Source organism: Lactuca sativa, chromosome 1 (genome assembly GCF_002870075.4).
Source record: "Lactuca sativa cultivar Salinas chromosome 1, Lsat_Salinas_v11, whole genome shotgun sequence".
NCBI lineage: Eukaryota > Viridiplantae > Streptophyta > Magnoliopsida > Asterales > Asteraceae > Lactuca > Lactuca sativa.
The window spans coordinates 54040432-54057526 of record NC_056623.2 but is presented as its reverse complement, the minus strand read 5'-3'; the positions used below and the strand labels follow the sequence as shown (position 1 = coordinate 54057526).

At 39.8% G+C, this 17095-nt stretch overlaps 1 protein-coding gene across 3 annotated transcripts; it reads right to left on the bottom strand.

Annotated features, from left to right (window-relative positions):
* Positions 1–6662: 6662 nt before the first annotated feature.
* On the bottom strand, positions 6663–10559 carry LOC111915374 (two-component response regulator ARR2). 3 transcript variants are annotated; one of them, XM_023911038.3, is made up of 6 exons: positions 10105–10559; positions 9382–9534; positions 8860–9231; positions 8677–8753; positions 7399–8562; positions 6663–7307 (listed from the first exon to the last, which is right to left on the bottom strand). In XM_023911038.3, the coding sequence occupies exons 1-6, from the start codon at positions 10331–10333 to the stop codon at positions 7230–7232; spliced, it is 2073 nt and encodes a 690-aa protein (XP_023766806.1). In that variant the 5' UTR covers positions 10334–10559; the 3' UTR covers positions 6663–7229. The 3 variants fall into 3 exon arrangements, with proteins under 3 accessions (XP_023766806.1, XP_023766805.1, XP_023766807.1); XM_023911037.3 differs by having other exon boundaries at positions 6663–7310; positions 10105–10558; XM_023911039.3 differs by having other exon boundaries at positions 6663–7310; positions 7399–8526; positions 10105–10556.
* Between the last annotated feature and the right edge of the window lie 6536 nt (positions 10560–17095).

Genomic DNA, 17095 nt, shown 5'->3' with positions numbered 1-17095 from the left:
TTTACCCCTGATCATGTCATAAGTCAAGGTCAAAGTCAACTTTCAGTTGACCCGACTCGCCGAGTTGGCTCTCCAACTCGCCGAGTCCCTATCCAATCGATTCTCCTGAATCCCGTCTCTACTCGTCGAGTTAGGCATTGACTCGACGAGTTCTCCTTCTAAACTGATGTTCAAGTCCTTCATCCTACTCGCCGAGTTGTATGAACAGCTCGCCGAGTCTGTTCTTGATCTAAGAAGACTACCTTGAACTCGCCGAGTCAGGGCATTAACTCGCCGAGTTCCTTCATGAATGAGTTCGGCTTCCAACTCACTGAGTCACACCCCGTGACTCACTACTCCCACTCAGCAAACGCGAAAAGGGAAAACTCGGGGACTCGCAACTCGACTCGCCGAGTTAGATGAACGACTCGCTGAGTCGGCCTCATGCAACTACTACACACGCGATTCTGCTTGAATCCAGCTTATGCTATCCACAAATCTGGGTTCCTAGAGCATGAATAACACATAAAGTTTCCAACTTTACGTGTAGATATTCACCAATGAGGGTTTTAGGGCTCAAAATGCACCGAAAGAGTAGATCTAGGGTTTTCATGCAATATGGGTCCATAAAGGCAGTAGATCCAAGCTCCTGGAGCTCAATCCCACCTAGATCTAGAGGTTACTCAGCTTATTACGAATCCTTAAACATACACATGCTTGGAAATGGCTCAATAAGGACTTAAATGGAGTTATAAGGAACAATAAGCATGAAATCAGAGGGGAAAATCGAGTTTTACCTCAAGGAAAACACTGAGATTGCTCAAAGATGGCTGACCTCCTCTTCCTCTTCTTGATCCACTCTTCTCCCTTCTCCAAAACTTCAAAACACACTAAGAATGCTTCAAACTCTCAAGGAATAAAGCTTTGAACGAGGGTTAGGGCTCTGAGGGTGAATGGGGGCTGGCTTGGGGGGAATGAGGGCTTAAATAAGGTGCAAACCCCTGAAACTTAGGGTTTCCTCAAACAGCGGTGACTCGCCGAGTCCAGGATATGGACTCGCCGAGTCGCCAACTTAAACGTGTCCCGGGTCCCGTCTCTACTCGGCGAGTCGGACCTACAACTCGCCGAGTCCAAGGCTTAAAATGAAAAAGAGCTCAAATGAAATTTACGTACCAGGAACCAGGTGCTACACTATTCCTGTAAATTCTACTTCTGCACTCGATCTCGATACAAACTTGTGTTTCTTAGTTCTCCATGTAACAAGATTTCCACCCACAAATGTGAAATATCCTAAAGTGGACTTCCCATCTGTTCGATCTCCAGCCCAATCTGCATCTGTGTACCCACTAACTTGGTGGTCTCGATTCTTTCCAAAAAAATAACCCTTTTCCTGGTGATTGTTTGAGATACCTTAAAATTTAGTACATTGCATTCATATGATATTCACTTGGAGCGTGCATGCACCGACTAACAACACTTACAACATACGCTATATCTGGTCTTGTATGGGGCAAGTAAATGAGCTTTCCCACTAGTTTTTGATACCGATCTTTATTAGTGGGAACTTGGTTCGGAAGAATTGTCAACATGTGGTTGGTTTCAATAGGTATATCAACGGGTTTATATTCCAACATACCAATATCTGTAAACAAATCTAGCACATACTTCTTTTGGCACATCGAGATTTCGGACTTCGATCTGGCTACTTCAATCCCTAAGAAATACTTTAGGTGTCCAAGATCCTTGAGTTCAAGTTCAGTAGTCAGGATTTTTTGGAGCCTTTCCATTTCTTCTGTATTGTTTCCAATGACGACCATATTGTCAACATATACTATCAAGGTTGTCACTTTTCCGGTATTGGATTTCACGAATAAAATATGATCTGTGTCATTTTGTTTATACCCAATTTGCTTCATGAAGTTTGAGAATCTGCCAAACCATGCACGTGGAAACTGTTTCAACCCATATAATGCTTTCCTTAGATTTCATACCTTCCCATTACATTCGATGCCTGATGATGGTGGATCCATGTATACTTCTTCTTCAAGATGCCCATTTAAGAAAACATTTTTTACATCAAAAGAGGCCAACCTTCATTTGCAGCGATGGAGACAAGGATACAAATGGTGTTAATTTTTGCTACCTGTGCAAAGGTGTCTTTATAGTCAATTCCATATTTGTGTGTATCACTTCACCACTAATCTCGCATTGAATCTGTCTATTCTTCCTCATGAGTCAAGCTTCATGGTGTATATCCACCTACATCTCATTGTCTTCTTTCCACTCAGAAGCTTAACTAATTCCCATGTTTGGTTCTGTTGTAACGCCTTCATCTCTTCATTCATTGCTTGCTTCCATCTTTCGTCTTTCACAGCTTCTTGCACGTTGTTTTGCATAGAGACTGTAGTCAATGTATCAACTAGCAATGCATGGGAGCTTGCGAGGCGGTGATGTGACACATATTTGGATAGACGATACCTTCATTTTGCTTTTATATCTGAAACCTACTGTTTCTTTGGTATTCCTCTAGTACTCCTTATGGGGTACCTTGGATTAGTTTCTTTGTCTAAAACATGTACAGAAGAGTCAGACACAAATTCTGATATGTTAGTATTTACATCTTCATAATTTCCGTGATCGGGTGTGCTTCTGTGATGATAGGACCGGGTTCAGTGGTGAGATTAGGATCAGGTTCAGTGGTGACATTAGGATCGGGGCCTGTACTATTGGACAAACTGCTCATAGATTCATCTTCATTGTCTTTTTCCTCGTTGTTGTTAAGTTCGAAAGGTTATATGTCTGTGTCTTCAACGACAAGTTTGTTTGTTTTATCATTATGGGGATTCACTTCTGTTTGTCTCCTCCCCTGAAGAGAATACTCATGATCAAAATATTTCACGGTTTCATGGAATGATACGTCTTGAGTTACATATTTTTTTCAATGAAGTCATAATATTTATACCCTTTCTTGTAGTCCTTATATCCTACAAAGAAACATCGAAGGGCTCATGGTTCGATTTGTCCGATGTCTTGGTGAACATAGGTAATGCAGCCAAAGATTCTTGGTTCCGAATCATTGTGAGGTGGCTTATCAACGATTTCATGCAGTTTTTGAAGCAGAGTTTTGAACTCTTTTACCCGAGACAGCGAACAATTCATAATTTATGCAACAAATCGAACTGCTTCTCCCCAATACTTTCGTGGTACATTCATGTCAAAAAAAGATGCACGAACGATTTCAAGGATCTTTTGATTCCTTCTTTCGGCCAACCCATTTTGTTGGGGTGTTCTAGCACATGATGTTTGGTGTGTTTTTCTTGGCAAAACTATTCCATTTTGTAGTTGATGTATTCCCCACCGTTATCAGACTGTAGGACTTGGATATCTTTCTTGTATTCAGTTTTAACAATTCTATGTAATTCTTTAAATGCACGAATAACTTCTCCTTTGTTCTTTAAAAGAGATATCCAGATCATCTTAGTACATTCATCTATAAATGTTACAAAATATCTTGCATCACTTGGGGTGGGAATTGGAGATGGGCCCCAAGCATCAGAATGAATTGTCATGAACGGAACTGTAGTTTTATTAGTGCTATGAACATATGAAACTCTCTTGTGTTTTTTCTAACTCACATATTCCACAACTAAATTCACTATCAAACGACGATACCATAGCATTGCCAATGACTTATTTGATTGAATTACTCCTACATGATGAGCATGATTGTGATGGTGTTCTTCAAGATAGTACAACCATAACCAAGAATCCAATGTGTCTCCATATCCTGAAACATAAAATCATTTTTCCAAAAAGTCGCATAACAATTCAGAGTTTCAGTTATTTAGCTAACTGATAAAATGTTTGATGAAACTCAAGGAACAACTAATACAGAGTCAAGTTCCATCGAGCTTGACACTTTTATAGACCCTTCGGCAATCACGGGTTCCGTTTCTCCATTAGCTGTGTGAATGCTAGCTTGTTTAGGAGGATACGACGTTACTAAGTTTTTAGAATTGTTGGTCATATGATTTGTTGCTCCTGTGTCAATTATTCAACTATTATTTTGAGTGTGGTTGTGGTGAAACGTACCAAAGTTGTTGGAAGTATGAGCTGCCATTGGAGTAGTCACTTCTTGGACTTAAGGTGAGGTGGCTACTGATGTCTGTCCATTTTTCTTTCTTGGCTTCTTTGTAAATTCCCACCACTCTGGGTGACTCTGGGTAACTGATGATCTTATAGCACCTGAGTTTAGAATGTCCTTCTCCACAATGTGTACACATGAGGTTACTCCCTCCCTTTGTGTTCTGTCCTTTCTTAGGTCGATTTATGGTTGCCATATGAACCACATTGTCTGGTTCCTGTTTTGGTTCCTTTATAGTCTGTCGTTGATTTTGATCTTTATGGATATAGGCATAACATGCTTATAAACTGAAGGGCGGATCTTTTTTCAAGATCTCACTTTTTTCTTGACTAAATTCAAAGTCTAGGCCAGCCAGGAAGATGCACACACGGAAACGTGATAAGGTTTTATTCACTACAACTGCATCTTCAATGGTATCTTCCTGACTAGTCAAACGAGTGTAAATGTCTTGGAACATGCTTGTCAATTCGTTGTAGTAGGTTGGGAGGGATCGACCATTCTGATGAGTGTGAAACGATTTCCTGTTTAGTTCGAACAACTTCTTAGAGACAACCTCCCAGATCTCAACCGCTGTCTTGAATCGGATAAAACGTCGTGTTAGGGTTGAGCTCATTGAATAAATTAGCCAAGTTTTGACCCTGTTGTTATCAACCAACCAAGTTTCGATTTGTTTTTTCGTTTGTCGTGGGTTTCTTGGAAGCCCTTGTGAGAAACCCAGATTTGTTTCGTGCTCCAATCCTCATCACCATTATCTGAGACCATAAGGGATAGTTTGTGTCATCGAGGATGACTCTGGTGGGGAATGGTGCATCTTGTTCGTTCTGAACAATGACAGAGGAAGGGGTTGATGATGAGCCATCTTCGCCACCCATGATGAGCAAATTTTATGTTTTTCTTCAAGGTTTGGTATGCTCTGATACCATGTAGAAAGTAAGAATTTAAGATTGAGTAATGGACTTCCGTTTTCTATGTTAATTCAATCACACGTACAAGAATATATGACCACGTAGTATATAAACAAACTAATAATTTACAACCTATTATACAAGATCTAGATAACATTTAAATCTAACTACCCTTATCTTGCTCTCCAACAATATATGCATGTTTGTTAGTAGTGATATATAACCATGGTCAAATTTTGGGTGGCTTATGGCTTTCATCAATAAAATTAAAATATATGGTTAAACCATACAAATTACCAAAAATAATGGGTTTTTTTTTTTTTTTTTTTTTTTTTTGGTATATTGTCCTTTATAGTATATACTTGAGCCGAATAAATATATATTTTCCAAAAGGCAGATGTGACTCGATGTCAGAACCTCTGATGGTATTCGTGTAAGGGTTAGTTGCAAAAGTCACAATATTCGTTCACCTTGTAAGGTAGTTTTTTAATCAAATATGATCATTTAAATTCTAATATAAGAAACCTAACACTATACGATCAATTATTAAAGAAATATGCTGAATACAAAGTTGAAATAATAAAAGTGTACTACATTTTTGTTACAATATCTTAATCAAAATCCCTTAGTGTAAATTATTAATCGAGTCTAAAATGCTTAACAATCTTTTTTATCAAGTGCCAACGCTCCTCTTTAGTTTTTGTAGATTTTTGTGTCGAAAAGAACAAAAATAAAAAGATTGAAAAACTCAATCTGCATGCAACAAGATTAGAAAATATAAAAACCAAAATGAGTTTTGGAAAACAGTAAACCCGTATCTGGATTTGTACTTGATACACGATGCCGAAATTTTCATGAACATGGGCCTAAACTACCAAATGACTGGTATCATTGATCTCTCTTTGATGTACATATGAAGTTGAAATCGTTGAAGAATATGAAATGGAATGTGTGGATAAGTGTTATGTGTTAGAATGGGCGTGTTCTGAAAACTATTAGAATAGGAAAAGTGTATGAAACATTTCAAAATGAAGTTGACTCAGGTTTGAATCTAACAGTCTTCAACTTAAGGATAACCTGTAATTAAACAAAAAGAGAAAGTAAATATCCTCCTATATTTTATTCCTAGTTATCAATTAAATATCCTCCTACATTTTATTCTTACTTATCCTCCTACCATTTGTCAAACAAAAAACTTCAATCCATCAATCTTTCTCACCTTTGAAACAAAACATAAAACTTGTTAAAGTACTCATTGTATTGATATCAAGTTTTGACATTAACTTGGATTTGAACTCCTTATCTCTTCAACATGCTTCATAGTTTAGCATAATGGTCTTGCAAAACTCTTTTACGCCTATCCAAAACTAACTTTGTAAGTTATATTTCTTAATAATGTCATTGCACATATCCCTTGGGCAAAACATTAGGTCCCCAAAAGGTGCTTCCTCCACTTAAGCATCATCTATCTTATTTAATCCTTTCATAACATCTACAAAGATAACAAACCAACAAAGAAGATGATATTGCAACACAAATATGTACAAAGAACTTGTAACAACATGGAAAACATGATTTTTTTTTCAAACAAATGTTGGTTACATGGAAAAAGATGAAATCTTCACTTTCCCCCATTCACAAGATTCAATCGGTACTCTCATTTAGAATATTGAATCGTTCACTTCATCGATTTCAACGATGAAAACATATAAAACATGTTTGATCTTTCATTAAGCAATAATACTCAATTACTATGCACACTACGACCATATATCCTAACAAATAAGATTTACGTTAAAAACCTTAAAAACAAGCACAAAACTACGTATTATTATTCCAAAGACTAATTAAAGAGAATTATAGTAAATCTTCAGATTCACAATCCTAGGAAATTGCTTGCTTTTTCGGGTCTTTTGTAGGCTACCTAAAGCAGTCAAAAATTTCCACACGTCTATGCCTTTGCATATCGTGCTCTCGAGCTCTATCATCATCATCATCATCATCATCATCAGCAGCAGCAGCAATCATATTCACAACAGCAATATATATTAAATATATATATATATAAAAAAGCAACCGGAATTTCAAGATCTTGTTATCTTGGCAGTTGATAGCCGGTGATTTGGATATAAGTCAACCTATGTACACCAGAAACTGCACAACGTCCAACACTTTAAGCACAAAGTACAACTCCTCTCTTATTACACCGGTAGATTATCCAATGCATACCCGTCAAACCCAAACTCGTTTTCTGGCTGCCCGACACTCTCTTGCTGCTGCTGCTGGCATCACAAAATACAACATTATTAGCAAAAGGGTATTTAGACATTTCATTAAAAGGGTATTTTAGACATTTCACTAAAAACATACTTGCTTTAGAATCGCGGCTAAAAGATCATCTTGACCATACTGTTCAGGATATAAATTATTATGAGAGCTTCCATCATTGAAGCTTTCGGCTTTCACCCTCAACGAATTCTCCCCGACATAAGCATTACGCGGTTGACCAATGTTTGACCCGTTACGGTGGGTCCCGGTGGTAGTAAGATTACAATTCTGCCCTCCCATTTCTTGGCCAGAAGACCGGCTATGTTGAAGTAAGACCGGAGGAGATTGGTCAAAGGTCAAACCAACATCTTGTAAACCCCAATCCCGATACCCATTTTGATTCAAATCATTAAAAATATCATAACTTGGAACAATCCCTCTTCTCGAAACCTTACTATCTAAGCTCCCATCTCCTTGTAGGGTCGATGATGAGGACGTAATATTTGAAATTCCCAAACTACCCCCGATAGGGTAACTATTCCCGCTCGAATCCGTTTTATGATTCATTGAGAAATCCACAAGAGACGAAGCTTGTGACACCACGGGATTGTACACCGTTGTTGTCGCCAGGTCAACCACTCCGCCACGTGTCAACATCTCACTGGACAAAACCGGCTGTTGCCTCATCCCATGATGAGGAATAGCATTCGGAATCGACTGACCATGACCATGACCTTGACTTTGACTTTGATTTTGATTTTGATTTTGATTTTGACCACCCATCTGGATTAGAACTTGATTGTTCATACTCCCGAATGAATGTTGACCTGATTGATGCAAACTCACAAACTGCTTTGGCTCCATGTTTGTAGGAATCCCGGGAAGTAAATTCATTTGCTTATTGGTATTATTATTATTGGTCAAATGTTGACTTTGGACTTCTGTGTAACGTTTCGGGTTTTCAAAGCTAAAAATGTTTCTTTGGTCAATTACAGGGACTGAAATTGGAGACTTTGAGTTATTTGATCTACCAAGAGCTGCGGCTTGAAGGGTTGCAAGGCTTTGAGGAGGGAGTTGACCGAGTTGACCACTAGCAGCTAGGGCTTGAAGATCAAGCCCATTGAGAGACGAAATCGACCCGTATCCAGCTTCTGGGCTACCCATGAACCCGGTGCTTAGCCCACCCGGATGCTGTGACCCGCTCAGTCTTCTTAGATAAAGCCGGTATTTCTGCACCAAATTCTTGCAGTTGTGAGGAAGAAAGGTCTTCAATTCATCACATAAAAAGTCAACAACGAAAAAAAAGTCAAAATTGAAAAAATAACGTTTTTTTCTTTTTTTTTCGATTTTCCATTTTTGCAATCCAGAAAAGAAGTTTACTTGAAGATGGCTAGCAACGTTTTCTCTAGTTAACCCGGGAACGTTCATCAACTCCAAGATCTTCTTAGGAACAGCTTCTGTATCCATAAAAGTAACAACAACATAAAAAGGGTAGATTAGTAATTTTGTAACAAGATGAAAGTTGATAAAAAAGAGTGAAGAAATTAGAATTCAAATTCATACTATCGATTCCGAGCTGATTAACAGCTGCGACAAATTGTTGATGGAGTTCGACAGACCAAACAACACGTGGCTTCTTCAGAGAAGATGAATCGTCTCTTTCATCAGCTTCATCGTCTTCGTCTTTCCTCCTTTTTGTGTTTTTCCAATTATGCCCTTCGTTTGCAGAAGAGGAATAATCGGGCTCTTCTGGGGGTTTCTGTTCATCTGCACTTGCCGATGGCTCGAATTCTTTCCATTCGTGTTTTCTTTTTCGAACAACGTGTTGCCATATGTTACGTAATGCCTCGATTCTCACAGGTTTTATTAGATAATCACAGGCGCCATGAGTAACGCCCTTCATCACTACACTCTTGCTGTCATCAGCCGACATCACTGTAAAAACCGAATCAAATTGTCCAGATTTTATTCAGAATTGAATCCCAAAAACGAGAAATTGTAACCCACAGATAGAATTTTGGATGAAGAAATTGGATCGGGGATTGAATTCGGAATCGGAAGTAAAAATTAGAGTGGTTGACTTACTGATAACAGGGAGATCCATTTCAATTCCGATGTGTTCAAGGAGTTTGAATCCATCCATATCAGGCATGTGAACGTCGCTTATAACAACATCGAATCCGTTTTTATTTTCTCTCAGATGCGATAAAGCAACTTCGGCTCTGTTACATTTAGTCACTGCAAAATTTTGACCAAAAAAAGTCAAATTTCTAGAATTTGAAATCAATGCCATTGAATCAAAACGCTGTTCATAAGAATACGACTTTAATAAATCAAAATCAAATCATCATGAGCATGAATCGATTTGGATAAAAGCGACAAACTGCATTAAAGTAAATAATTTAGAAGAAAATAAATGTCAAATTAAGCTGGAAATCATAAAAGGTTTGACTATTACAAACATGTCAAGTGTCGACGTCTAAATATGGCTTAATTTTTGTAAAATAGCCCTAAATCTGAATGTTTTGAACCCTAAATCTACTTGGGTTTTTGTTTGTTTCAATTTTCTTCCACAGATTTGTAATCTTCTGAGAGATTTTTATGGATAGAAATAGAACAGTATATAGAATAGAAAATATAAAAAATTAAAATTAAAAAAAAAAAAAAGTTAACGAAATGATGAAATCAATGATGTGAAAAATTGAACTGGAATTTAAGAAAAAAGGAACATGGATTTATTTAAGTGGAGACATAAATCACAAAAAATAGACTTTTACACAGTGCGTGTATGTGTGTGTTTGTACGTACCTTCATAGTTGCAGTTTCTAAGCATCTTCTCCAAGATCTTGAGACAAGTTGGGTCATCATCAACAACAAGCACCCGTAGACCGGCCGGAAACTGATCAGGGACGCCGCCGTCGCCTCCGCCTCCGCCACCACCACTGACTCCGCCGCCAGTGGTTGACTTCCAAGAAGCACCACTTGAACTAGGCATCATCGATTGTTTGTTAACTACTTGACCTCCACCAAGATTCATGGATTTTTCCCCAAATAAACACTCAATCACACCCACAAAACTTCATGTTTCAGAATCAGGCCCAAATTGTTTAATTATTTTTAGATAAAAAGATGAGACCAACCAAATTCAGGAAAATCAACAGAAACGGAAACAGATAGAAGATGAATTTTACGGAAGATTTGGACTTTTAGAGAGAGAGAAAGGAAAAGGGGAAGAAATTATATGAGGGTGTATGTGAGATTTATATTGGCACATGGTTTTGTGCTTCAATCTCTGAAGGTTTTTTTGGATTTATTTTATTAAATTAATTTATATTTATATTTATATAGTTTATATAGTTTAATATTCTTGCTGATTAGAAAGTGGGTCTCTCCGTTGAGTGTGGATCCAGCTCATGTATGATGTTAACAAACCCCATGCCAGCGAAACCCATAACACATGTACATACATGACTGACATATATGGCCATGTTATAACTTATATATCATCTTCAAAAAAAAAAGTATATATGTTTTCTTATTTCTAAAAAAACCATATATACTTTTTTAATTCTCTAAAGGCTAAACTCTATAAATGATCATGTGGTTAGCTTAAAATTGTCATTTTAGTCCAAAAAGTTTTGGACTAACCTTACAGATTCAAACTTTTTATTTTGTTGCGACTTTGATCTTGCTTTGAATTTTTTTCTAATGACGATTTTGCCCCTATTTTTTATTTTTTTGTTTTTATTATTTTTATTAATTTCTTTTTCCATTTTCTTATTTATTTTTGTTGATTTTAAGATTTAAAAACAAAACTAAGAAAAAAAATCCAACCATACTACTACACCCACCCAGTATCTCTTTAACATACATACTACATATCTCTCTCACTCCACTGTGTCACCGGAAAACACCACCACCTGCCAGAGAAAAACGCCACCCACCATAAACTGCCGCCACCTATCGGAAACCATCACCACAACCACCACTCCCGATGCCACCCTCTTTCTCTTTTTTCGGCTGCTTCGATCACCTTCTTTATACAACCGTCAGAGCAGTCAAAATGCCCGTCGGAAAGAGCGAAGGTTTCAAATCTATCGTCATAAAACCCTAAATGGCCGGTGTTGATGGTTCTATTTACAGATCTGGGCAACATAGAAGATGAAGGGCTCCCATTCTCTCTCTCTCTCTCCCCCCTCCGTCGTTCTTGACAACACCATCGTCTTCGTCGTTTGGGAGGGGGACAACGTAGTCACCTCCTGTAAATCAACTTCACCGGAAACCACTTTGGATTCCTCCTTGATCGCCGACCTTAGGTTCCATTGTTGCCTCGAATCAGATCTGTTCGTCTCCAAAGATGGTGAGGAGTTGGAGCTCAGAAGAAGATAGACGTGTTGCAGATCGTCGGTGTTCCTAATCTACGATGAAAATATCTTCAAAAAAGATCGGAGAGAAGGGTTTTCATAGCAGAACTCCAACGAAATCAAAAAGAGATGTTTCAACGTCAGGTAGGCAACGTCGGAGAATGAGAGAAATGGTGGAGAGAAAGAAAGATGGAGTGGAGAGAGAACGGCGGTTGTGGTGGCGGTTTTTGGCTGGTGTTGGTGGTTTCAAACAGGTCACGTTCCGGTTAGAAGAGGGAGGTCCGAGGAGAAGGGTGATGGTCCGACTGTTCAGCCTTTATCAGAGTCGGAGGTTCGATGATGTGCAGGTTTAGAGTTTCAGTGTTCTTCATATGTAATGTAGAGAGATAAGGAACGGGGTGGGGGATAAACACTCAATATTTTTTTCTTAGTTATTGTCATATAAAAAATGGAAAAATAAATTAATAAAAATAATAAAAAGTTGAAAAATAAAAAACAGGGGCAAAATCGTCATTTGAAAAAAATTCAAAACAAATTGGACCAAACTCGCAACAAAATGAAGAGTTTGGACCTGTAGTGCTAGTCCAAACATTTTTTAACCAAAGTGACAATTTTGAGCTAACCATAGGGACCATTTGTGCAGTTTAGTCTTTTCTAAAAAGAGATGTTTATTCAAATTTTTGGGATTCGAGTATTTAATAAAAACATTTAAGCTTTTCAGTTCGCAAGTAATTACAATCGAATGTACTAACAATACAATTCTTAAATTATTGATTTTTTAAATCAAATATAGTTTAATACATATCGATGGAAGACAAACGAGCAACAAGCTGCGCCGCTAGCCTTTTCTGGATGGCAAAACTAATTCTTTTGAAAACAACATATGTGGATCTAGGAGATATAACATTAGAATGCATGACCTGTTGGAATCTGTTGAGGAGTTCCACAGCCGTTGGTGCGAGAAATCCAAATGTATCAAATGCAAAAGGTACAAACACATGTTGATTTTCTATACATGCATTCTCGTGCTTTGCCACTTTGCATGCAACGGCTTTTAAAGCGGAATGCCCTGCTGTGAAACCCCCTCTCCTCAAATCGACGAGAGGAGAGACCACAGTAAGATCCACACAAGCATGCTTCCCTCCTATCCATCCAAAGACCAAAATGTCAGCCGACCTGAGTGTGGATCTTCCATCTTACGAGTCCGTCAAAAAGTTCACTGGCGCTTCTTTCTTTACAAAAATATCAGCACGCCGACAAGCATCAAAGAGAACATCCTTAACCACATCATGTTGGTACTTGAAACTATGGATCTCTCTACAATGAACCGCATGTTCCCCAGAAGTGTCTAAGCATGCCTTGCGGCAAACTGGGCATATCTTGTCAATTGGAAATAGAGGAATCATGAGGCGGTAACGAAGGATAGTTTGGTACTCCACATGAGACATATGCTGGCCGAGGCCATAAATAGGGATAGTTAGCAGAAAATCCTGAGCATGAGGTGCTCGAAGACACTCAAAAACTGTTTTCTGTCTAACAGTCATGTCGAAGTCGACTTCCATATCTTTGACGATTTTGCTAAAAAGGGCACAAACCAATGCATTTTGGGATTTAGGGGGGGGGGGGGCGGTGTCCTTATTAGTGAAACCGCTACAGTCGAATCCCGGAATCATATCACGAAGACGAGCCAAAGCACATAGGTACTCAAAGTCCATACCACATATGCCACTATCACATAAGATGTGGTCTTGTAACGCCCAAAGATTGGGCCCTTGAGGCTACAAATGCGTAGGAGGAAACCTCGTATGCTAAGTACAAACCCAAACCATTGAAACAAATAGGTAAGGAAGCCAGACACCACTGTATGTCTCCAAAGAAGGGGCCTCCAAATACCACCATATCCTCGATAGACCTGCTCAATCCTTTGTCAAAAAACAAAGTTGCCTCTTCTATGTGCATCAGTTGGCATGTTCTTAAACCAAAGAAATGTTTTGCAATGCCCATACATGATCGAAGCAAAAGGAGCTCACTTTACGGGTCACATAGTTGTGGAAGAAGACCCATCAAATCAATAGCATTGGCCGCTCTCTTCATGGCCAGCCCACTAATAAGCCCTACGTCTTTGCTAGCAACACCCCCCCCCCCCCAAGGAGCTTCACCCCCAAAGAAGGTCTCCCTATATTCCTTGGGAATAAAGTGACACGAAGCTTCCTACCATCATAGGATGGCCAAAAAAAATATTTGTTTTCTTAAAGTTCAACTCAAGACCCAAGCCTGGACCATTCACCCGAATAATGTTCAACACCCTAGCCACCTCCTCTAAATCCCCAATGATAGTTGCATCATCTAGATACCAAGAATGGAGAAGGAACTTACAATTGTCTCTAATTTTGTGCACATGCGGGTGCAAAACGAGGGCAAAAAGAAGAGGGCCCAAGGAGTCACGTTTGTAACACCCGGATTTTCAGGTACATTATTTAATTATTATTTTTGGAGATTTTGAGAAAGACTCGGCGAGTTGATGCTTAGACTCGCCGAGTAGAGTCGCAAATTTTCATTCGGGTTAATGACCGGACTCGACGAGTCGACTAGTGGACTCGACGAGTCCGTGCTGTTTAATGTAACCCTAATTTCTGGGGTTTGAGACCTATTTAAAGACCCTTATGGCCTTTAATTGCGGCTACCAGTTGATAGAGAGAGACCCCAGAGTGTGCGAGTGTTTTGAGAGAGAGAAAGGAAGCCATTTTTGATCCTTGTGTGGGTGATTTTGCAAGAAGAAGGTGACCAAGGCAAGAGGAACCTGAAGAGGGAGCTAATCTGTGGATTTCAGATCTTAAGCACTCCATCTTGAGGTACATATCCGATCCTTCTTCAGTTTGGGGTGTTAATCCTTGAAAGTTAGGGTTTCTAGCCCACATAGAGTATGATTGTTAGTGCATTTGGTCTGTTCTTGTGTTGAGGCTTCGAAAGTGGATCCAAAGAGGTCCAGAGACCTTAAATCCATAATCTTTATTGAGTGTTTTGGAGAGATATGAGTTTTGGATGGCATATTGAGGCCATTTCTTCAAATAGAGCCATGGGGTTCTTGCATGGGCATCAAGATCCAAACTTTACGTGTTTTTATTGCTTTAGGAGGCCAGATCTATGAGTTAGAGGAACGGATCTGACCTCAGGAGCTCATTTGAGCTCGAGCATGGCATGAACTTACCGAGTCCCAAGAACAGACTTGGCGAGTAGGGTTAGGGTTTCCCGTGAGTCACTCAGTGAGTAACTGGTCGAGTTGGGGGAATGAATCGGTGAGTCAGAAGGGGGTAGAGTGTTATAGGTGGAACTCGCCGACTTCATAATTGAACTCGACGAGTTGAGTCGGGGTGGCCCCGCGATTCATGCCAAGTGTAACCCGTTGAGTAAGGGGAGGCTCGACATGTCATGAGAGGCTAAAGAGTTAGTGGACACGTGTAGACTCGCCGAGTCGCCCAAGTGCACTCGACGAGTCAGGTCAAAGTTTGACCGTTGACTTTGTTGACTTTTAGGGATTGGTCAACAATGGGGTCTTTGAGTCAAGAGAGGGGTAAAATGGTCTTTTACCCATCTGAGGATGCTAAGAGAGGGTTGGGTCTAGTCTCGAGAGTTATATTTATGAGCGTATCTTACTTTATGTGATTAGGCGGAGGCTAGACTATACTGCTACCGAGTCAGGGATTTACCGAGACATCTGAGGTGAGTCTTCTCACTATACTTTACCTTGAGTGGTAATTAGAGTTATGTGACAGAGTTATTGTATGTTATTTATGTGATGTGTTGCACTGCATTATTTCTATGTGATTTATGCCATGTGTATATCAGAGTATATCAGAGTTAGAACCAGAAGGTTCACAGAGCTAGGACCAGAGGGTCCACAGAGTTAGGGCCCACAAAGTTATAGCATCGAGTGGCTAGTATGTGTTATGCGTGGTATTTTGGGGAACTTGCTAAGATTTATGCTTAGAGTGTTATGTGTTATGTGTTTCAGGTACCAGTGATGATCACGGGAAGGCGCCGGCATGATCTGTACACACACCCACAGAGTTTATTACGATTTGATCTTGGGAAATGTTTTGTGAACAATGATATGATACAATGAGATTTTATTAATGAATGTGTTGGGAAATATGTTTAAAATGCGAAAAATTGTCTTAAATTTTACGGTGTTACAAGTTGGTATCAGAGCCTTGGTTTGAGGGATTCAGATGCATCTTCGGGCGTATCTGAACTCAAACTGAGGATTTGGAAAAAAATTTGATAACAAAACAATTTTTTTTAAAAGAGTTTTGAGAAAAACAGAGCATAGTCGTGTGCACGATCAGCCAGCGCCCGAACGGTGATTTCCCAAAATACCATTGTAATAAGTGTTACGAGATATATTATGTTATGATTATATGATGAGCTATATTATGCATGTTAGAGTAGACTATGTATCCTTATTAGGACTAGAGTGGCCTGATATATGATGCCGTAGTCTAGGGGCTTTGCTGCTGGGGATGCTTGAGAGTATTTAGATAGCAGCGAGGAGTTTATGAGAGATCAGCTAGTGAGTAGCATATGATTTGAGAGAGTAGAGTGCTTGGAATTTGGGACTTTGGGAGGAGGACTTGGGATGAATGCTGATGCGGTGTGGTCGGTAGTATTGGGCCCCTACTACCGAAGGCACCGGGTCAGTGCGCAGCCCAAGTAAGAATCCTTAGGGTACCAGAGATCAAGTAGGATTGGGATATCGGGTGTGTGTACACCCGAGTGAGTTACTGATATCTTGTGTTGTATTTCAAAGAGGCATCATGGTAGGGACACGCCACATACCAGGGACCAGTGGAGGGGGTGTGAGCGACGAGGAGCTCCGCCAGATGATTCATAATGAGGTGGCTGTTGCCATCCGCGATGAGATTCCAAAGATGTTCGGGTCTATCAAGACCACCCTGATAGATACATTCGACGAGAGATACACTGCTCTTTCTGATGGTGCTGTTGTTGCGGGCACTGCAGCTGTAGCTGTGGCTAGACCGCAGGGTGGTGATGCGTTGCTGTTCCGGGAGTTTAGCAACACAAAACCACCGGAGTTTGATGGGACCCAGGACCCGATTGCAACGATGAGGTGGATTTCAGACATCGAGGGGTGTTTCTTCACATGCTCATCTCCAGAGCATTTGAGAGTCCGGTTCGCATTGAACCAGCTTCGCTTAGGAGCGAAGGACTGGTGGAAGTTTGTGACGGTGCATTATTCGCCTGCTGAGCTTGCTGCAGTGACTTGGGAGAGGTTCACTGCTATGTTCCGAGATGAGTACGTTCCCCAGGTGGAGAGTGAGCGTTTGGCCCAGGAGTTTCTGACCCTCAAGCAGGGTATTGATTCGGTCACAATGATTACGAGGAAGTTCCATGAGTGGGCGATGTTTTGCCCAGAG